The sequence below is a fragment of the Vicia villosa genome, linkage group LG3 (genome assembly GCF_029867415.1).
Source record: "Vicia villosa cultivar HV-30 ecotype Madison, WI linkage group LG3, Vvil1.0, whole genome shotgun sequence".
Taxonomy (NCBI): Eukaryota; Viridiplantae; Streptophyta; class Magnoliopsida; order Fabales; family Fabaceae; genus Vicia; species Vicia villosa.
Window position 1 is genome coordinate 80,108,733 of NC_081182.1, and position 22,874 is coordinate 80,131,606.

At 36.7% G+C, this 22,874-nt stretch overlaps 3 protein-coding genes across 5 annotated transcripts; all 3 read left to right on the forward strand.

Annotated features, from left to right (window-relative positions):
- Positions 1 to 4,118: 4,118 nt before the first annotated feature.
- On the forward strand, positions 4,119 to 6,704 carry LOC131662022 (F-box/kelch-repeat protein At1g22040). 3 transcript variants are annotated; one of them, XM_058931698.1, is made up of 3 exons: positions 4,119 to 4,416; positions 4,554 to 4,641; positions 4,927 to 6,704. In XM_058931698.1, exon 3 carries the CDS (start codon positions 4,948 to 4,950, stop codon positions 6,400 to 6,402), a length of 1,455 nt encoding a protein of 484 aa, XP_058787681.1. In that variant the 5' UTR covers positions 4,119 to 4,416; positions 4,554 to 4,641; positions 4,927 to 4,947; the 3' UTR covers positions 6,403 to 6,704. The 3 variants fall into 3 exon arrangements, with proteins under 3 accessions (XP_058787681.1, XP_058787680.1, XP_058787679.1); XM_058931697.1 differs by having other exon boundaries at positions 4,119 to 4,374; XM_058931696.1 differs by lacking the exon at positions 4,554 to 4,641 and having other exon boundaries at positions 4,120 to 4,374.
- A 667-nt stretch (positions 6,705 to 7,371) lies between these two features.
- On the forward strand, positions 7,372 to 9,640 carry LOC131662023 (protein MAIN-LIKE 1-like). The gene is made up of 3 exons (XM_058931699.1): positions 7,372 to 7,958; positions 8,051 to 8,713; positions 8,784 to 9,640. The coding sequence occupies exons 2-3, from the start codon at positions 8,114 to 8,116 to the stop codon at positions 9,015 to 9,017; spliced, it is 834 nt and encodes a 277-aa protein (XP_058787682.1). The 5' UTR covers positions 7,372 to 7,958; positions 8,051 to 8,113; the 3' UTR covers positions 9,018 to 9,640.
- A 5,199-nt stretch (positions 9,641 to 14,839) lies between these two features.
- On the forward strand, positions 14,840 to 15,730 carry LOC131658399 (uncharacterized). Its single transcript, XM_058927695.1, has 3 exons — positions 14,840 to 14,965; positions 15,089 to 15,334; positions 15,479 to 15,730. Exons 1-3 carry the CDS (start codon positions 14,840 to 14,842, stop codon positions 15,728 to 15,730), a joined length of 624 nt encoding a protein of 207 aa, XP_058783678.1.
- Positions 15,731 to 22,874: the final 7,144 nt, after the last annotated feature.

Consider the following 22,874-nt stretch of genomic DNA (forward strand, 5'->3'; position numbering starts at 1 on the left):
GAGGTGGACTAACATACATCACATAATATTGTCCTACTTGTTAGTTGTTCAACAAGTATGAACACTCAGTGCTTGAGTGTTGGCATAGATTTGATGAAATCTTTGAATAGACATCAACAAAATTATAAGCTCGAGGTTCTACATATGATAGCAAAAGTGAGGCTTAGAGTTCCAATCATCAAGACACTACTCCACCACAAGCATCAACCTATATTGCTCGTCGTGAACAGCTGAAAATACCACAGCATCTTGAGGCACAATCCTGGTTTGCAGACTTAGATGCTTCTCATCACATCACATATGTTAGATCTTGTGCATGTTCAAATGAAGTTATCATTGTTAATGGACAAAGTGTATATGGCAAGTCTTTAGATTGCTCAATTTTTTCTTCAAATCTTGTACCAAATCACATGCTACCCCTTGATGACTTACTTTATGTTCCCTATATCACATTAAATTTGATCTTAGTCTCAAAGTTTGCTAAAGATAATAATGTCTAATTTGAATTCCAATATAACAATTGTTTTTTTAAATCTCAAGCATCTAATTAAGTTCTCCTTGAAGGCTTACTCGATGAAAGTGGCATGTACTACTTCCCAAATATTGCTTTGGAGTCTTCAATAAATGTCTTGAGTCATAAGTCATGTAGTCTTAGTTCAATAGTTAATAACACTTTAGTAACTACTTTACATGATTCTTGTCAGCCTTCTAATAAAAGTGTGGGCCCTCATCCTAGTGCAATGTGGCATGCCAAGTTGGGTCATGCAAACTCTTGGTTTATGCAATGTATTTTTCAATTGTGTAACATTTCTATCAAGAATAAAAACTTTACGCATTTTTGTGATTCATGTTGCTTTGGCAAGTGACATAAGTTGTTTTCTCCTTTGTCCAATACCAAGCATAACACTTTATTTAAACTTGTTTATGCTGATTTATGGGGTCCGTCACCTTCACCATCAAGATTGGTTACATCGATCACATAGCATTTGTTGATGCAAACTCAAAGTATACCTGGATTTATTTTTTCAAATATAAAAAGTAATGTTATCCCAGCTTTCATCTTGTTTCAAAAGTTTGTTGAAATACCATTTCATAGAAAAATCAAGTTCATCCACTCTGATTTTAGTGGTGAATACAGCCTTTTCACTCGATTACTTAATGAACAAGGCATTGTGCATAGAGTCACGTGTCCTCACACTTTAAACCAAAATGTTTCAATGGAAAGAAAGCACAGGCAAATAGTGTAAATGGGACTTACTCTGCTAGCTCATGCAGCCATCCTAACTTCCTTTTGGGATCACAGTTTCACCACTATTGTGTACTTAATGAGTAGACTTTCTACAAGTTCTCTTCATGAGTTTTCATCACCCTTTTCTGTTGTGTATCACAAGCAACTTGACTATCACTCACTAAATACATTTGAGTGGGCTTGCTACCCTTACCTTAGAGCTTACAATCAACATAAAATGGAGTTCAGAAGTGCTACGCGTATGTATCAAGGAGTTTCACCAACACACAAAGGCCCAAATGCATGAATATGGTAGGTAGAATATTCATTTCCAAAGATGTAGTCTTTATTGAAAATGAATTTTCTTTCAAAACTGATTTTGAAGGGGACACTCTAGCCAGAAGTTCACAAAATCACCAAGATCTTAGCTCACTCACTCCCAACAACAAGGTTCCCACACTTGAGCTCCCTAGGTATACCTTTATTATTAATTCTACAGTATCCAATGTTCAAAACAAAGACCTATCCTCATCTAACCATTACCCACCAGTTCACACTACTAACCTCAATATTAGCCCAACTTCCTTTATGCAACTTAATAACCACCATATTGAGGTATTACATGATGGTTCTAATGATGATCCTTCACATATCCCATCTAATCCTACACAAATAAATTTTCTTAATCCCATTACACTGCCACATGTATCTCATGTGTCTGATAGTGAAGTCTCACTATCAAGTAACAGGCAAACCCTTCCTTGCATACCTTTGTACATATGTCACACAAGTCAATCTTACCAAGTACAATCAATAACAATCTTATCCTTTATGAGCTATCAAATTCCACTAAACCATTTTCACCTTTATTTCATAGTATTGTGGGTCATGTCTCACTTCCTCTTGTTCATAATAACCATCTTATGCTCACTAGAGCTAATTCCTTATTTACAGTCAGCCAACCACCATTAAATAAGCCATGTCTAGTCTTCAGTGGGACAAAGCCATTAAGTCTGAGTATATAAATCTTTAATTAAGATTGAGACTTTGACCCTAACCACTCTTCCTCCTCATAGAAAGGCCATAGGTTAAAGATGGATTTTCAAAGTTAAAGAGAATCCCGATGGAAGTATCGACAAGCACAAAACGAAGTTAGTTACTAAGGGCTTTCAGCAACAACATGGCTTTAATTTCCATGAAACTTTTTCCCCAATTTTTAAGCCTACAAACATACGGGTTATTCTTACTTTAGCCATCACATACAAGTGGGAGATATAACAAATTTACATAAGTAACGCCATTTCTCGATGGTGAACTTCAAGAAGTGATGTATATGCATCAACCATCAGGCTTCATTGACTCCAATCTATTCTTGGTATGCAAACTCAGTAAAGTCATTTATGGTCTGAAGCAGGCACCTCGAGCTTGGTATGAAAATTTACATCATGTCTCATTCACTTTGGTTTTGTGTCAAGTCGATGTGATCACTCCCTATTTGTGTATAATCATCACAACATTGCACTTTATGCATTAGTCTATGTCGATGATATTATTATTACAAGATCGTCTTCCATGTTAATTGATGACTTGATCACCAAGCTTCACAATACGTTTGCACTAAAACAATTGGGTACGCCTCAATAATTCCTTGGTATTGAAATGCTTCATCAACCTAATGGATCAATGTTGCTGACATAAACCAAGTACACTCATGACCTACTATCCAAAGCCAATATGAAATATGCTAAGGGAGTGCCTACACCTATGGTTAGCACATGTAAACTCAACAAGCATTGCACAGATGTGTTAACTGATCCTCTTCTTTATCGTTCAACAGTTGGAGCATTGCAATATTCACTTTAACTCGATCAAATATTGCATTTTTTTGTCAATAAAGCATGTCAGTTCATGACCAACCCTCTAGAATCTCATTCATGTGCAGTTAAATGCACCCTACATTACTTAAGTGACATGACAACTCATGGTTTAATGCCTGCTCTAGCCAATGCAACTCACAAATTCTCTCTCTGTGGGTACAATTTTTTCTGATTGGGCCAGTGATCCGGATGATCGTCCTTCTACCCCAGGATGGTATGTATACTTTAGTCTTAACCTTGTGTCATAGAGCTCGAAGAAACAAGCTTTGCTAGCTCACTCAAGCACCGAAGAAGATTATCGGGCATTGGCTCATACAACCTCAGAAGTTTTGTGGTTTGAATTTCTTCTTGTGGAGCTGCACATTCCTTATTTAGTTCCTACACTACTCTGTGACAACCTCAATGCTGTCTCACAACTCCATACTTCATGCTAGGACGAAACATATAGAGCTTGACATTCATTTTGCCCGGGAAAAGGTGTTGGTGCAACAACTCCTCATTCAACATGTCTCAACTCATGCTCAGATATCTGATTTGCTAACAAAACCTTTATCTACTGCTTTGTTTTCAAATTTTTTACTTAAACGCAAGTTTTCGACTCCAACTCAAAGTGAATTCTTTGACTCCACCATAAGTTTGTAGGAGAGTATTAGTAGTGTATATGAGATTCGACTCAAATTCAAAATAATTAAGAATTAGTTAGCTATATTTCAAAGGTTGTTAGCATGAGTGTGAAGTTATTTATGGATGAATAACTATCTTCTTTAAAGATGTGTTAGTATATAAGTATCGGTTATCTTGTATAAATATTAATGAATTCTCATTATAATAGAAAAGCAATCCTTACACCATCTTCATCATATCTCTAATATGTTGTACCTTTATCTAAATCATATTGCATTTTCTCTTTTTTATTTTTCATACACCTAAGTTAAAATATTCTTTTAATACATTTTCAAGCAAACAAAAAAACAAAAAGTGAGTCGCACAAATATCTCTTATCATGTCACGTTGAAATTTCAATTCCAACACACACACATACAATAAAAAAAAACAAAACAAGTTTCTTCGATAGTTCGATAGATTACTCTATTTATTACCAAAAGAATTGTCTCTGCTTCAAATTCAACTTCGTGTTTTTGAAGTTTTGAAACAAAAAACTACACATGATGCGGTTACGATGATGTTTCCGAATGCAATGCCACTTTGCCTCATTTTTACGTTTCCTTCATCCCAACATCGATTCATCTTTTCACCAACCCCTAATAGGTACCAAATTTTACACTTTCTTCATCTTCTTTCACTGTAACTGTGAGTATCTTTTTTATTTTATTTTCTTTGCTTTTTCATATAATTTTGATTGTGAATTACTCAATTTATGGTTCTGATTTTATTCTTGAATTCAATTTCAATATACTCCTTATAAATTTTACTATATATTTGCTTAGTTAATCACCATGGGAAAAGGACAAAAAAATTCTTGTTTGTGCTGCTGAAAATTGAAGATAATTGTTGTACTTTTTGAAGTATAGCAAGGTAGGTTTCAGTTCTGAATTGTCTTGGATCTAGATATGATGATTTCATGAGTGAGGTTATAGTTATTTTCTTATTTTATTTTATTTTTTCTTGTTTCTATCACCTGTTTCTGGTTTGCACTGTGGACAAGGTTTTATGAGTTTCATTGTTATTTGATTCTCAAATTTTCTTTCTGATTATTGAATTCTGAGGAATTGTTTGGAATTTTTTTCTCTTGATGTTTAGATTAGATGCTTTGAATTTTGAGAAGAAAATTCTTCACTAGATAATTTGGTTTTGTTGCAGATATTGAGTTTTTTCGCCAAGATGGGTTCGGTTTTTAGTGTGGCGAGGGCGAGTAATAACGATTCGGATAAACGTGAGTGGGATGGAGATGGAGTCTCTGCAAATGATACATGTAAGAGACAAAGAATGTCGTTGCCTACGGTTGACGAAGAGAATCCAAGACTATTCCCGAATCTTCCTGACGAGGTATCGATTCAAATTATTGCTAGAGTTCCGAGAATTTGTTATTTCAGTGTAAGGTTGGTGTCGAGGAAGTGGAAATCGACTATTATGAGTTCGGAGCTATATAAGATAAGAAAAGAACTAGGGTCGACGGAAGAGTGGCTATATATGTTGGTTAAGGTAGGAGAAAATAAGCTTTTGTGGCATGCTGTAGATCCTCGGTCTCGGATATGGCAGAGACTGCCTACTATGCCTAGTGTTGTTGATGAAGAGGAATCTAGAAAGGGTTCTTCTTCTAGGCTTTGGATGTGGAACATGGTGGAAGGTATGAGAATTGCTGAAGTTATTAGAGGCTTTTTTGGACAGAAGGATTCGTTTGATGAAATGCCGTTTTGTGGTTGTGCTATTGGAGCTGTTGGTGGATGTCTCTATGTTTTAGGTGGATTCTCGAAAGCTTCGACTATGAGATGTGTCTGGCGATTCGATCCGATACAAAATACGTGGAGCGAGGTGACTTCAATGTCCACAGGTCGGGCATATTGTAAGACAGGAATCTTAAACAACAAGCTTTATGTTGTTGGAGGGGTTAGTCAAGGTTCAGCTGGATTGCTACCTCTTCAATCTGCTGAAGTTTTCGATCCTTCGACAGGTACATGGTCAGATGTACCTAGTATGCCATTCTCAAGAGCTCAGGTCCTTCCCAACGCCTTCTTGGCCGACATGTTAAAGCCGATTGCCACGGGGTTGACACCATACATGGGAAGGTTATGTGTTCCGCAGAGTTTGTATTCTTGGCCCTTTTTTGTCGATGTTGGTGGAGAAATCTACGATCCTGAAACAAACTCGTGGATAGAAATGCCAACTGGAATGGGCGAGGGTTGGCCCGCACGGCAAGCAGGTACAAAATTAAGCGTCGTAGTGGACGGCGAATTATACGCTTTTGATCCTTCTAATACTATGGACAGTGGAAGAATCAAGGTATATGATCAACGAGAAGACGCTTGGAAAGTTGTTATCGGAAAAGTCCCTATATATGGTTCCGATGATTCGGAGTCTCCTTATCTACTTGCTGGTTTCCACGGAAAACTTCATGTCATCACGAAAGACGCCAATCATAATATTTCTGTTCTTCAAGCTGAGCTCCGCAATAATTTACATTCTTCACCGTCGTCGCCTTCCTCGAGTCTGTCACAAAGTTCCGTGCATGAATTCGTGGACCCGCCAGTCGAAACCGATGCAGTTATTTGGAAAATGATTGCAAGTAGGTGTTTGGGACAGGCGGAACTAGTTAGTTGCCAAGTTATTGACATGTAGCTGCAAAAGAGCCAAGCAATAAATGTGACAGAAAATCTGAGAAGGGTTTGGTTTGTTGGAAGGTTAGTTACCTGGTGGTAGGACTGAGGACACATTTGGGCATTGATTAAGGTGCCGGCGAATTTAAGAGTGCTGTTATAGTTTGGTTGTGTACCTATTGTTTTTTTTAGGAGGTAAATAAGTCCTATAGGAACTGTCAGATTGTACACTGACACCATAGAATAATATTACTGAAAGAAATTCATTATTTGTCTTTCTAGATACATACATTAAATAATATAAGACTCTTATATTGTAGCCTCCTTTCTAGTTTTTCAACAAGAACAGCAATCAAGCATTAGTGTACTAGGTGGGTCATGTATCTTAATTTTTGTTATAACAGCTAAAATAAAAGAAAAGGAAAAAAATAAAAAAAATAAGTTAGATGTTGTTCAATTTCGGAAGAGGGGAGTTGTGAATTTGGAGAGTAACATAAGTATATGCATCAACCTTTGCCTAAAATTAGCACTTTGATTGCATATGTCAAGGATGTGAGAATTCTATTTGCCACCCCAAATATTAACCCAGGTATCCCCCAAAGAATTGATTGAAAAGACCAAAATACCCGACCAAAATCATTTATTTCATTTTAAGAAATCTGCGGAGAGCACCGGATTTTTTAAATTTTTGGGCGATACCGAAAATTAGAGCAGTGTACCAGAAATTCTGCGAAAAGAAGTAAGTTTCCAGTATTTTTATGAAATTTCCGGTATTTTTTACCAAAAATTGTGAAATTTTCGGTATTTAGTACCAGCAATTTTGAAATTTACGGTATTTTGTACCGGAAATTTCGAAATTTCCGGTATCTTTATAAATTTTTAAAATACCGTAAATTTTGAAATTTCCGGTATTTTGTCAGGTACCGGAAATTTCGAAATATTTGAAATTTCTGGTAGTTTGGTTTTTTTTTTAAATTATATTTTTTTATATTTTTTCCATTGAGGACTAGAGGCAGGGATGATATAGTTGCGGGTCAGACCATCGATAGAGCTGAGGCTCGTGCTCGGGCTGATGCTGATACGTCAGTCTTACGTGTTGGGCGCGTTGCTCCGACCGGTTCTAACCAGAAACAGAGGGCTGAGGAGGCGCAGGCGGGTAGGGGGTTCCATGCACCTCGGCGCAGGGGTGGTAGAGTTTCCACTACTGTGGACGGGCAGGCTGAGGTTGGTGCGGATGCTAGGGTTGAGGTTGTTGCTCGGGAGGATGTTGCTAGGGTTAGGGATGTTGTTCGGGAGGATGCTGCGGAGGATGTTGTTAGGGTTGAGTCGGTGGTTGCTAGGGTTGAGCCGGAGCAAGCTAGGGTTGAGCCAGAGGTACATATTGCTGATGAGGTGGTGGTTGAGGAGTGGGTGACTGTGGTTGTTGAGGAGGTGGTGGTGCATGATACGGATACCACCACAGGTGCATCTACAGAGCCATCAGTACACATTGATGAGGCTTATCCAAGAGGACCTTCTAACAGGTCTGTTTTGATAGGCTATGCTAACCATGTCGCTTTTAGGATATGGCAGGGCGAGGTATGTAACATTGCTTAATTTTTATTATGCAATTTGAATTATACTATTGTGTTTTAATTGTATTTTTTTAACTGTATTTTTTTTTGTTACAGGAGCGTTCAGTGCTGAAGCTCACTTCTCACGGGTCGAAGTTGAAGAACTTCACCGAGGGACCGATGCCTGAGGAGGTGGCGAGGATCGTTCGGGACTTCCATTTGTTGGACTTTGCTGGATGCTCCCTGACGATGTTGGACGCCCTTCTATTACCAGCTTTTGTAGAGAGATGGCACCCAGAGACATCATCCTTCCATCTATCACTCGGGGAGATGACAGTGACTCTGGATGATGTGCATGCCCTATTTCACCTTCCTATTGCTAGTACATTTTTTACATCAGTTCACAGGGACCAGACGACGGCGGTGCAGATGGTGAGGGATGTGTTAGAGGTTGATGAGATGGGTGTGCTCAAGGAGTTTGGTCACACTCGGGGCTTTCACCATAGGATGTCTTGGCTAAGGAAGGTTTATCAGCAGCTGGTCGATGCGGGGAGGTACGAGGCTGTCGCTAGGGCGTACATGCTACATCTAGTGGCATGTACTCTCTTTGCGGACAAGTCTGCATATCATATAGATGTCCTCTATCTGACTCTCTTCAGCAACCTTGATACCCCGTGTTGGGCTTGGGGAGTGGCTGCTATGATGATGCTATACACGGCGCTTGGTGCCGCTTCTAGTCCTGACACCAGACAGCTTGCTGGTTATCTGAGCTTGCTACAGGTATATATTGTTACATGGTTTTTTGTGTTTTTTATATTTTACATGGGCTTGATTATTTTTATTTATACAGTGTTGGATCTACGAGCACTTCCCTCGCATCTGTGAGCGGAGGACTTCCCGTTGTGAGGCTTCTGAACCTTGTGCGATGAGGTGGAAGGCCAGACAGGCCCTTCTAGGAGAGACACCCTTGATGGAGTACAGGCGGAGGCTAGATGCTTTGACGCTGGATGATGTCATCTGGACACCATATACAGGTCACCGTACTCATCATCCTTTTTATCCATCCTCCTTATATTCAGGGTAAGTCAGATGGGAGAGCCATGTGGCTAGACACTTTCCTGAGAGGTGTCTACGTCACTTTGGTTATATACAGGGCATCCCACGGCCGGTCCCGGAGGCTCCTGCTGGTGGCGTTGATCGCTGGTTTCAGAGTCACATCCTTAGCTCCCCCGTGAGGTTATGGATACAACTGTTACGGTTCAGCAGCCTGGGCAGTGTCAGGATGGATACCTGGAGTGGTTCCTCAGAGTGTCACACCCTAGGATCATCCCCCATCTGCCGCTGCATCTGATGTTCCAGGGCCTTCAGCTACCAGAGCTTCTTCACCACCACCTCCACCTCCCGCTGGTGACTAGGACACCCACATGCAGTACATCGCAATTCACTTGGATAGCTTCATGGGTCTGGTGACCCCTGATGGTGAGGTCCACAGTATTTTAGCTAGGTTGGCTGATGTTGCCCGTGGAGGACCTATATGATTTATTTTTTTATGATTGTATTATTTGTATATTTTTTACGAACATCTTTTTCATTACATAATCTTTTTTGCTAGTACATGTTTCAAGTAGATAAAGAAAATAACATCAATAACAAACAAATATCAGATGACAAACAACAAGCATAAAATTGACAATCATACCCTCCAAAAGTGTCGCCAAAATCTCAACCGTTTAAAAAACAAAAAATTTAAACATACCGGAAATTTAGTTTATTTGAAAATTCCGGTATACCGGAAATTTGAAAATTACGGTATACCGGAAATTTTAAAATTCCGGTATACTGGAAATTTTAAATAAACTAAATTTCCGGTATGTTGTACCGGAAATTTAAAATTAACTGAATTTCCGGTATTTTTTACTGGAAATTCTTAAGTGTATACCGGAAATTTTGTTCGGAGATTCTTTATTTTTCAATTTTTTTAACAGGGGTAAATTTGGAGAAAAAAATTGGGGGGGGGGGGGGGGGGGGGGGGGGGGGGTGGCAGATACATTGTTTAGGGTGGCAAGTTAATTTCTCCAAGGATGTGAATAACTCAAAACATAGTGTTTTCAAGAAAAATGTATTTAATATTTTAAATCAACCGCGCATGTTTATGATGCTTATTCAAGGGAGTTTTAATGAGGGTGATAATGAGGGATGAGTTTGTGTAATGTAATTTTATGTGATAATATGTGTTATGTGATTTTATGTGATTGATTGAGATTTAATATAATTTTACTTGAATTATTTAATAGAATAATAATTAAATAATAGAAAAATAAGGAAATAGAAATAGTGGGACTGAATTAAGAATTATTTTAAAATAAGTAAAAGTGAGAGTAAGTGGATGGGTAAGAGTGTAAAAAAGGGAATTAATAATATTAGGACAAAATAAATAGGAATAGAGAGAGGAGTCATTCTACTTGTCGGTAGAAACTTTGGGAGTTTGGAGAAAGATATGCTAGTGAGGCAAATAGGAAGAACAAGGCTTGGGAAAAGGAAACCACCATGGATAGAGATTGAGGAATTGCTGGAAATTCAGGTAAAAGGGAGATTACTCTACTATGGGTATATATTGAATGAAGATTAGAAAGGGATTCTCACTCTCCTCTAGGTTTCTTTCTCCATTGTAGTGTTTGAAAGGTTTGGTTTATGATTATGAATATTTGATGATGATGATGATGATGATGATTCTTGTTGTGAATTGATTATGTGTTGTTATTACTGAATGTATGTTGCAAAACTGATGAATTATATGTGATTAATTTTGATCATGATGTTGATGATTGATGTGTTGCATTGGTGATGATGAACATGAAGATGATTCTTATGGTAAAATCGTTGTTAATGCAGAGATTGGTGAAATTGTATGTTAGTTGGTGTGTATATGATGTGGTAACAGTGGATAAATGGTGTATGGTGTTAGATTGTTGAAATAAGTTGTTTAGGTATGTTAGGGCATGTTCGGGTGGGGGTTAAAAGTGATTAAAATTGTTGAAACGTAATTAAAATAGGAATTTTTGGAAAAGTTGCAGGTGTCAATCAATTGACACCCTGGACCAATCGATTAGTCCCTTTTGAAAATCGAAATATAAGAATCGTGAAGGGTGGAACAACCGATTGACATTATATGTCAATTGATTGGTTCCTTTGAAAATTGGAAAAAATGAGAAACAAAAGACCTATAACAATCGATTTTCCTCTTGGTGTAATAGATTGGTTCCTTAAGAAAATTTAAAAAAATAGAGTTAGGGATTTAAGGACACTCGATCGGTCCTCGATGCCAATTGATTGGTCCATTGCAGCAATTGATTGGTTCACTTGTTGTTGTGACGATAACTTGAGTATCGTGACTCTGTTTCAGGCGTGGTTTAAAGCGTTGAAAAGCTAATGTGAACTATTATCCTATCGGTAATATAAGTCTGATGTCAAGATTGGTACCATATGCATATAAAGTAGAGGTGTTGTCATATTGCATACATATTCGCATTGTGATTTGATGATTGTTGTGTGAATAAATTATATGTTTGATAATTGTTATTGTTGTTGCTTATGCTACCCTTCCTGGTCGTTTGCACCGCCAACATATTTGAGCATATTCCCATCCCTTTGTTGTTTTACTTGTGTGTTGATGTACGTTGCATACAAATACTCAAGAATAGGAGTAGTAGTTGTTGTGAGTTGGAAGACGGCATAGAGATCTTACTTCATCTGTTTATCTTTCTACGCATTTATAATTCCGCTGCTCTGATCTGCAACACTTAGATACGGATCGATCATTTGATTTTGTTAAGTTTATGTTTGAGTTTATTTAATTTCTTTAAGTACGTCAATTGACGAGACAATGGAAGTTTGTGTTATTTAATTAAATTCCGCTGCGAGTATTTGAATTAATTGAAAAGTATGCATGTTCAGTTGAGTAAAATCTTAAATGTCCGTTTATTCTTTAAAACAAGAGTCATGGGTTTGGGTGTTACATAGTTGTATTAGAGCAGGTCGGTCCATTCAACTGGTTTTTATATTTTTTTCGGTTCCATGGTGTGCGACTTCTGTATGAAAAATGTCGATGAATGTTTCTCCTAATGGATATTTGTTGGTGTGCAGAGAAATGAATGGAGGTAGAAACAATGATGCGGTTGTTAAGGATTTGGAATCACTGGCTCAAGCAATGGCACAAGCGAACCAAAAGAATCATAGCAATCAAAATGGTGAAGCTATTAATGAATTTCATGGACTATGGAAGTTCCAGAGAAACAATCTGCCTACCTTCAAGGGCAGTTATGATCAAGAAGGTGCTCAAACATGGCTCGGAGAGATCGAGAAGATTTTTTTAGTGATGGCTTGCACTGATGACCAGAAAGTGCTATTTGGTACTCATATGCTATCATAGGAGGCTGAAGACTGGTGGGATAATTTGCATCAGAGAATGGACAATAAGGGTACTGAGGTTACTTGGGTTGTGTTCAGAACTGGATTTCTAGAGAACTATTTCCCAGCGGACGTGTGCATTAAGAAGAAGATCGACTTCCTTGAGCTAAAACAAGTGAATATGGCAGTTGCTGAGTATGCTACTAAATTCAAAGAGTTGGTGAAATTTTGTCCATACTATAATAGTGTGGCGGCTGAAGGGTCGAAATGTATCAAGTTCGAAAACGGCTTGTGTCCAAAGATCAAACAAGGTATTAGGTATCAGGAGATTCGTCGGTGTTCTGTGCTGGTAGATAAATGTAGGATATATGTTAAAGATAGAAAGGCCGATATGCTCACTATAAGAGTATCACTGTGAAGAAAAGGAAGGACCAGAATCGTGGGAGGCCTTATGAAAATCTAGCTTATAAGGGGAAGCAAAAGACTGATCAGAAATCTGCAAGTGGGAAAGAAAAAAGTGGGGGAGGAGTGCATAATTCTGTGAGATGTTATAATTGTGGAGAAATAGGTCACCGTATTATTGAGTGCAAGAGCACAATTGTGAATTGCTTCAAGTGTGGGAAGCCAGGTCACTAGGCTGCTGAATGTAAAAGTAACGTCATAGTTTGCTATATTTTGGTGAACATGCTCATATTAGTACTTAGTGTCAGAAACCAAAAAAGGCACCAACTACTACTGCTCAGACTAATGGCAGGGTGTTTGCTTTGAGTGATGCATATGCCTCAAAATCAAATAATTTGATTTGAGGTACGTTTTTTATTCACGGTATTGAATTGATTTCTATGATTGATACTAGTGCTACTCATTCATTTATTTATTTTGATTGTGTTAGTAATCTGAAACTTAAAGTGTTCTTTATGAATAGGAGTATGGTTATTAATACCCCAACTAATGGTTCAGTGACTACTTCGCTAATGTGTTTGAATTGTCCTTTGACAATTTTTGGTAAGGACTTCAGGATGGACTTGGTGTGTTTGTCATAAAGTCATACAGATGTAATTTTGGGGATAAACTGGCTAGAGTTTAACCATGTGTACATCAGTTTCTTTGAAAACACTGTGTTATTTCTCGAAACTTAGAGAGAATGCAGATCTGAGATTCTTGTCTGTCGGTCAAGTTGAGATGTATTTCATGGAGAAAGATCAGGTTTTTATGACGTTTACTTCTCTAAGAGTGGAGAGTGATGTGGGTGCTAGAAATATGTCGGTGGTGTGTGAATTTCACGATGTGCTTCCTGAAGATATTTTTGACTTGCCTACAGAGTGTGAAGTTGAATTTGCCATAGATTTTGAACCTGGTACTAGGCATGTGTCGATGGCTCCCTACCGTATGTCAGCATTAGAGTTAGGCGAGTTGAAGAAACAATTAGAAGACCTGCTTGAAAAGAAGTTTGTTCGACCTAGTGTTTCGCCTTAGGGAGCACCAGTGTTGTTGGTGAAGAAGAAGGATGGTAGCATGAGGTTGTGTGTTGACTATCGAAAACTGAATAAGGTTACTATAAAAAACAAGTATCCTCTTCAGAGAATTGACGACCTTATGGATCAGTTAGTGGATGCTTATGTGTTCAGTAAGATTGATTTGAGATCATGTTATTATCATATTCGAGTGAAATTTGAAGATATTCCGAAGACTACATTAAGATCTTGATATGGTCACTATGAATATTCAGTGATGTCGTTTAGTGTGTCTAATGTGACAGGTGTGTTTATTGAATACATGAATAGGATCTTCCATCCCCATTTTGATTAGTTTGTTGTGGTATTCATAGATGATATTCTGATTTATTCTAAATCAGACGAAAAGCATGCGAGACACTTGAGAATTGTGTTACAAACTTTGCAAGAGAAGAAGTTTTATGCCAAGCTATACAAGTGTGAGTTCTGATTGAAGGAGGTCAGTTTTCTTGGCCTTGTGATTTTTAATGGCGTTATATTAGTTAACTCATCATAGGTTGATGTAGTGTTGCAGTGGGAGACTCTGAAATCTATCACTGAGATCTTAAATTTTCTAGGATTGATGAGTTACTATTGCAGGTCTATAGAAGGCTTTTCGAGGTTAGCTTTTCCATTGACTCAGTTGATTCGAAAAGGTCAAGCGTTTGTGTGGAGTGTTCAGTGTGAACATAGGTTTCAAAACTTGAAGAAGAGGTTAACGTCTACTCTAGTTTTGATTCTACCAAATGCCAGTGAATACTTTATGGTATATTGTGATGCTTCAAAGATGGGCTTAGGTGACGTGCTTATGCAGAATAATAATGTGGTAGCTTATGCTTCAAGACAACTTAAGGTTCATGAAAGTAATTATCCTACCCATGACTTAGAGTTGGCAGTTGTTGTGTTTGTTCTTAAGATTTTGAGGCACTATATGTATGATACGAGATTTAAAGTGTTCAACGATCATTAGAGTTTTAACTACATGTTCGATCAGAAAGAGTTAAACATGAGACAGAGAAGGTGGCCTGAGTTTTTGAAAGACTATGACTTTGAGTTGAGTTACCATCTGGGTAAAGCTAATGTAATGGCAGATACATTGAGTAGGAAGTCCTTGCATATGTCGACATTGATGGTTAGAGAGATGGATTTGATTGAGCAGTTTTGAGATCTGAGTTTGGTATGCGAAGTGACTCACCAGAATATTATGTTGGGTATGTTGAAGTTGTCTAACAGTATTTTGGATGATCTCAAATAGGGCCAAAAATTAGATTTGGGATTACTTGATCGTCCAGTGTTAATCAATCAAGGTAAAAAGGTGGATTTTAGAGTTGATAAGAATGGTGTTATGAGGTTCAGAGATAGAGTTTGTGTACCAGATTTGTTAGAGCTTAAGAAGAAGATTTTTGAAGAAGGGCATAAAAGTGGGTTGAGTATTCATCCAGGTGCTACGAAGATGTATCGGGATCTTAAGAAGATGTTTTGGTGGCCAGAAATGAAGAAGGTGGCAGGGTTTGTTTATGCTTGCTTGATTTGTTAGAAGTCGAAGATCGAGCATTAAAAGTCGTCGGGATCGATGCAACCGTTGAGTATTCCTAAGTGGAAATGTGACAACATTTCTATGAACTTTGTGATCGATTTGCCGAAGAAAACGAAAGGAATTGATTCTATTTGGGTGATTGTTAATAGACTGACTAAATCGCCTCATTTCATTTCGATTAAAATCAATTATCAATTGTATAAGCTAGCAGAGGTTTACATCAGTGAAATTGTGAAGTTGCACGGTATTCCTTCAAGCATTATATCGGATAGAGATACGAGGTTCACATCGAGGTTTTGGAAGAGTTTACAGGAAGCTTTGGGAACTAAGTATAGGTTGAGTTCAAATTATCATCCATAGACAGACAGTTAGACAGAGAGGACTATTCAATCCTTGGAAGACTTGTTGAGAGCTTGTGTTCTAGAGTAAGGAAATGATTAGGATATCTACTTGTCGTTGATTGAGTTCATTTACAACAACAGTTTTCATTCTAGTATTAGAATGGAACCATATGAGGGTTTGTATGGAAAGACGTAGGTGTATGACTCCTTTGTGTTGGTATGAATCTTGTGAAAATCAAGATGATTCAAGAGAAGACGGGGGCTTCACAGAACAGGAAGAAGAGTTACCGTGATAAGCGGAGAAGGGAACTTGAGTTCCAATGGGGAGATCATTTGCTTTTTAGAGTTACTCTAGTAACAGGTGTTGGTCGAGCCTTGAAGTCGCGAACTCTCACGCCTCATTTCATTGGTCCTTATCAGATTTTGCAAAGAGTGGGAGAAGTGGCCTACATAGTTGCCTTACCATCGTTTCTTTCGAATCTTCGTGATTTCTTTCATGTATCTCAGTTATGGAAGTACATTACTGATCTGTCTCATGTAATTCAAATAGACTATGTGAAAGTTAGAGAGAACTTATCTATACGCATCAATTACATGCTCTAATAACTTGTTTTTGTTAAGTAGTCTAGGAGTTAGACTTAGTGGGCTTTTAATTTTAATCTTGAAAAATTGAAGAATATGTTCCAAACATTAATAGTCCATATATAAGTCTTTGCAGCTAAGAACTGTATTTATGGACAGTATGCTTCAATGATTTAACTAATTAAAATAAAAAAATAAAAAAATTATCTGAGATTTGGGTACGGGGGGTTTGTTATCCAATGGGAAGATTTTAAGCGCCCATCGCATCTACGGTACTCCGTAAGAACCTTTTTATTGCTATTATTGTTATAAAATTCCATTGTGTTTTTTGTTTAAATAGAGTGGGGGATGAGAAAAGAAGGTTTTAAAAGTGAGCTCGATAAGATATCGCATCTTAGGCATACATACCTCTTTAACAATAGGGAAGTCAGAGATTTTGTAGTTCCTCTTAAAAGGAAAATAAAAGAGCCAAGTGGCAAAATCTTTTTGGGTGTTGAGCTTTAACAATACTCAACGGATTTTTAAAATGTTAAGCTTTAAAATACTTAACAAGTTTTTAAAAGGTGCCAAACTTTAACAATACAAGGCAAGGGTTTAATAAAAGAGGTTGGTTGAGCTTTAACAATACAAAACCAAAGGTTGATTTAAAAAGGTTGAGCTTTAACAAAACAAAACCATTTTCAAAACAAGTGGGGTGCAAAGTTTTAACAATGCTAAGCACAAAATAAAAGAGTTTGGAAAAGAGATTGAGTACCTTGACAATTTTAGTCAATACCATTCTCATTCCTTTGGAGTTTAGGCAACATCTTAAGCAATCAATCATGGTGAATATCTCAAGTGATATGTGTGTGATAACATGTGTATTATGGATACAATCAAGGGTGAGTTCAACAATATATCAAGGTTTATACTCAAAGATAAAAGTCGAATGAATAAAAGGATGACATACCTCAAGACTATTTCGTGTATGAATGAATATGATGTGATGGCGGATAGATAAATATCTCATGCATGTAGGTTAGTAAACAAAGTATATATATACAAAGATAAAAATCAACAAGTATATGTACAATTATAGGAGGGGGAAAATCAAAGCTACAAGTTATGTAAACATGATAAAGCTAAGGATCAAAGAAGTTGCAAATTAGGAATTTGAAATTAGGGTTTTGAAACACGCCTAAACCTAATTGATTTTAAGATTGATTAAAATACCAAACCCTAAAGGAGAGTTGGTTTAAGGGAACATAGTATTATTAAGATGATTTTAACCTAGCCCTAATTAATTCACACAAATGTATTAACAAGTTACTTGGTGGAAAAAGTCAAAAGAAATGATTTAAAAAGGTTTTAAAACATATAAAAGACTTGTTTTTGATTTAATTTAAAAATGATCAAATAAATAAATATTTTTGGATTTTTAAAATATATTCATAAAATAAACAAATTAAATAAAGAGTGTGCAAAAAATTAGATCAAAATACCTATTTTTGCTATTTTTAAATGATTTATCAAAGTAGTAAAATAAAGTGAAGAAAACAAGTGGTAAAAAATAAAGTTGGCCCTAGCAAGGTTTGAACCCACGCCCTCACTGGGCCAAGTGTCATTTGGTGATCATAAGGCGCCTTCGGTTCATAATATATGAAGATCAGTTCTGAATGGTTTTGAAAAACAAAATTAAAAAATGAAAGTGGTAAAAGGGTGGTTCAAACCCGCACCCTTATACACACGCCTCAAACACACACACACACACACACACACACACACACACACACACACACACACACACACACACACACATACACACACACACACACACACACACAAACCAACTGAGCCAAACGATTTAGTCATTTATGAAAGGGTTATCAATCAAAATAAAATAAACTAATTTTCAAAAATATTTTCACTTCATCTTCAACCTTCGCTCTTCACATTTTCAGAAAAATCAATCAACTTCAGACCTCAACCATTTTTGAAAATTTAAACATGAAAGCTGTGCAGTTTTTAAATACGAAGCTAACCATATATCATTCAAACGTTTATATTAACTATAGCTCTTGAATTTCTTGAAAAAAGTTATGAACCCTAAAATTTCAAAACAAAATTAAATGGTCTACATGATGAATAAATGAATGAAACCAAAGGGCTTTTGATCCTCACATGATTCTAAACACAATGGTATCGAGCTTTGTTAAAAATGGTACCTTAATCAAAGAGCTCGATTTTGAAAATGTTACATCTAAAACTGGATATTGAATCCTATGTTAGAGGTGTTACAGAACTTATTTGATGATCTGAATAGCTTCCTGGCACCTTATAGAAGCTAAATGGATGCTCACTCAAACCTCAACACTCTTGGAATAAGCTGCTCGACTGTACCTGCAAATGGCAAAAGTCGGAAATAGAAATCTATATTCGAGGTGTTATAGAAATGATTTATGTGTTTGGATAGATTCTATATGATGTATATAAGGTGTCTGAAATGAGAGTTTGGACAATGCTTGAGCCAAATGGATATTTGATGGTTAAGGTTCAAAAATGTGTAACAATGGAGGATTAATGGTGATTTTAAGTTGAAGATGTTTCTAAAGGTGATGAATATGATAGACAGCTTCCAAATGATGTTTAGAAGCTACCTCAAAGGTTGTTTGACACCAGGAATACTCAGAACTCAAAATGGCTATGTTTATGCAAATGACCAATTTTTGGATTTTCAAGTGAGGGGGTGACTTGGAGATTTCTGGTGTGTATAATTTCGGAGGAAAGTCCCTCTATTTATAGGCAAAAATTAGGGTTTGTGGGTGAAGGAATATGATCATTTGTCTGTGTGGTATGAAAGTTGTACCATCTTGTTTCTCCATGAAGAAATGAGAAAGTTATGGTTTCAAGAGTGAGGTACAAGTTCAAGCATGCTTGGGAGAGGTTTCTCTACATCATAAGAGGTTGCTTGTTGTGTTTGTAATGCTTTTGATGCAAATAGAACCTTGTAGTGGCTTAAGAGAAGTTAACTTGGTGTATAAAGCTTCTTTTTCAAAATGGAAGTCATAACTTTTGGCCAAAAATGGAATGATCACTTGGATAATGCATAGAACACTTGGATTTCAAAAGCAAATGTGCTCTTCTGATTATGGTTCTCCAAACAAGTTATAGGACCTTTAATGTTTGATTCTTTCAGATTTGGATAAGCTTGGATCATAACTTCTCATTTTCATGGCTTGAATTCAAGTGTTATGGTGCCCTATTCACAAATTCATATCTCTTTGCTCAAGCATTGAAATCTTATGCTAATGGTCTCTTTGGAAAGCTCTTGCAACACTCTTCAACTCCCTTGTTTGGTGTTTCTTCGGATTCATCTTCCATCTTGGTGAAAAATGTTTATAAAGTTAGGGAAAAACTAGGTTAAAACACTTAGAAATTTTCAAAGTGTTTTGCTTGAAACTTCATGATCCCATAACTCTCAAATGATTCATTTTTTGGGAAAAAAATTATATGTGACAAAGTTGTTGCATGGATCAAGATCTATAACTTTCATGTTGGAGGATGTTTTAAATCTTTCTTGAATTTTGAATTTACTTGCACATGAAGTTATGGCTAAAAGACTTGAAAAACACTATGAAATTTTCCAACTTTGACTTTTGTTGACTTTTTATTCTTGATTGATTTCCTTTATTCTTCTTGATCAAATAATTTCAATAATCATATGTTAATAATTTTTATCTTCAAAAGTCTATAGTTGATCAAATTTCTCAAAAGTCAAAGGTAGTCTTGGACAGTTGACTTTTCCAAATGAATTGCATTCTTGTGGATTTCAATTGGATCGAGCTCTCTTCTTCAAATGAATGAAATGAGTGGATAATAATAAGGCATTGGAGATTCATGAATCATGTTTTGAACTATGGAGCTATGTCCTGATTGAAAGTCAACCCTCTAGAGGAATTAGTGAAATTCTGGTATGACAGACTCGGATGTCATTCACGATGTCAAGACATCTGATCTGTTATTAATGTAGCAGAGGCAGAATAGAAAGATCCCTCATTTATTAATTACTCCTAAACTGGAGTCAATGAGACCTGGGATCACACATGTTCAGTAAACATAACCAGATTGAAACATTTATATGGTTCTGTTCAGGAACAGCTAACACTTCTGAACCTGATGTTATAAACGATGTCATAACATTCATAACTGAACAAATAATGCAGAAGATAAATAACACAGTTAATTGTTAACCCAGTTCGGTCTAACTACCTACTTTGGGGGCTACCAAGCCAGGAAGAAGATTTCACTATCACTAGTACTATTTTATATAAACAACCTCTGATTTACATAGTCACTACCCAATGCAACCTTTATCTCAGAACTCCATCCAAGACAAGAGAACCTCTGCTCACTCCCTAGTGATACCTAACTGTTACAACCCTGCAACAGCTATTTACACAATTAACAATGCACAACAACTTGATCTTGCTTCATAGCTTCGATCAAGAACACAATACTCAACTCTTACCTACAGGTTTCAAGTGAGGACAATCACTTCCCTTGCCTACAGGTTTCGAGAAGGACAAGGCAGCCATCCCACAACCTGGGTGGTCTACCTACAGAAACCCTAATGACTACTGTTGAAGCGGTAAAGCGGCAAGCAACAAAAGTTTTGGAAGTATTTATCCGGGAAATTATCGTGTCCACAAAGATTAGTGCTACTGAATCGCCGTTCGACGGATTCTTAGTTCTTGAGTTTGGGTTAAAATGGGTTTAGACGGTAAACAACGGAAAATATAACATATGAACATAAAAAGAAAACATTCTTGATAGAGAATAACTTATCTGGTTTAAATCTAAACTACTCCTTACAAACTTAGATTTATCACTCCGCCGTACTTAATCTACAATACTCGTCAGAATCACCACATATCCCTCACATCAATGTCCATTTCTGCAACACCGACAGAGTTCAACTATATTGCTCTTTCGACGATGTCTCCACCGATCGAACAACACAGAGGCATTAAACTCAGATATTATGTGGATGTTAACCCCAATCCTATGTCTAGAATCAAAAGCTAACAGATATCCCTCTAATCAAGATTTGTGATCTCTATTTCTACAACAACACAAATCCAAAGCATTTAAGCAAAAAGATCAGAAAAACACCGATTAAGATTTATAAAGCAAACTTTATACAACTAGTAGAAAAAGCAACAAACATCCATGGGTTTAGAGTAATTTACATACAAACTCACCAAAAGAGAAATACAAAGAGAAGAGAAGAAGAGGAACCAAACATTTCTTGGTTTGTCAACACCAATCGATGAGAAATTCGACCTCCGATCATCCGATTACAAGCTTCAATGGTGTTTCCAAGTTAAATCTACCCAAAAATGACCTAGGATGAGTTGGGGTTCAAAAATACCCAAAACATAACCTAAAAAATCTGATTTTCGCCTATTTATGCAATTTTGAGATCTATACAGCGCGTGTCACGCCCAACCTGCTGTCTTGAAAAAACAGCTTTTAGTAAAAATGGCGTAACTTGAGAACCGTAACTCCGATTTGCACCCGGTTTGAAGCGTTGGAAAGCTTATTCAATTTCCTATCTAACAATGAATAAATGGCAGTCAAATTGATGATTCTTATCATCCTCATTTTGAGCCTTAACCACCGAATGAATTGATTCCGTCGCTCAAAATTGCGCGTTTGAAACCGTGTCTTCGACACATTATTGCTCATGCTCCAAATACGCAAGAATACCTACAAAAAGAGTAGAAAACTATCAAAAAGTATTAAAGTGTATGAAAATACAACAATTCACAAAGTATACGTATTTATACACAAAACGGGGTATTATTCAAACGGTATTAACAAAAAGTATCGATAAGTGCAACAAAACATATATACAAAATAACTACATTTTGGCACTTAACAACTACATCGTTTCTAAACAAGGTTTTCTATATCAAACTAGGTTACAAAGATTCCTATTTATAACCTGATCCCAATTGGACTTGGGCTTACAAATCGCAGCACTCCTTGCTGTTACAAATATGCAGAAATATTCTGCTACAAATAAGGTCTTTTAATCATGAGTTTCCTAATTTATCTCCTAAATTAGAAACTGCTGAATCTTCAATCTTCTGATCTGATTCTTCCTGAATCTTCAATCTTCTGATCAGATTCTTCAAATATTCTTTTGACCTTTAAATTTTGCCCCACATAGGATTACAAAATATTCTTCGAATATCCTGTATCTATTGAGTACAAACTGAATCTTCCTTCCAGTTCTGTAGGTGCGATGTCATAAGTTGATGTCATGACATTCCATATAACATCTTGCTTGTATATGTTTTGTTCATTTTATATTTGCAAGATTCACAACTATATTATGTTTCACTGCTATTATTTTTAGCCAAACATAGATGCCAATTAGCCAATAAAAGCACTAACAATCTCCCCCTTTGGCATATTTTGGCTAAAACTAAACATTTATTGAAGTGCAGCAAAACATAACTACTTCAACTTTCAAGACACCAAGGAAGAACAGAATTTTACATTCTCACAATTGAGCTTTAATCCATACCTTCTGT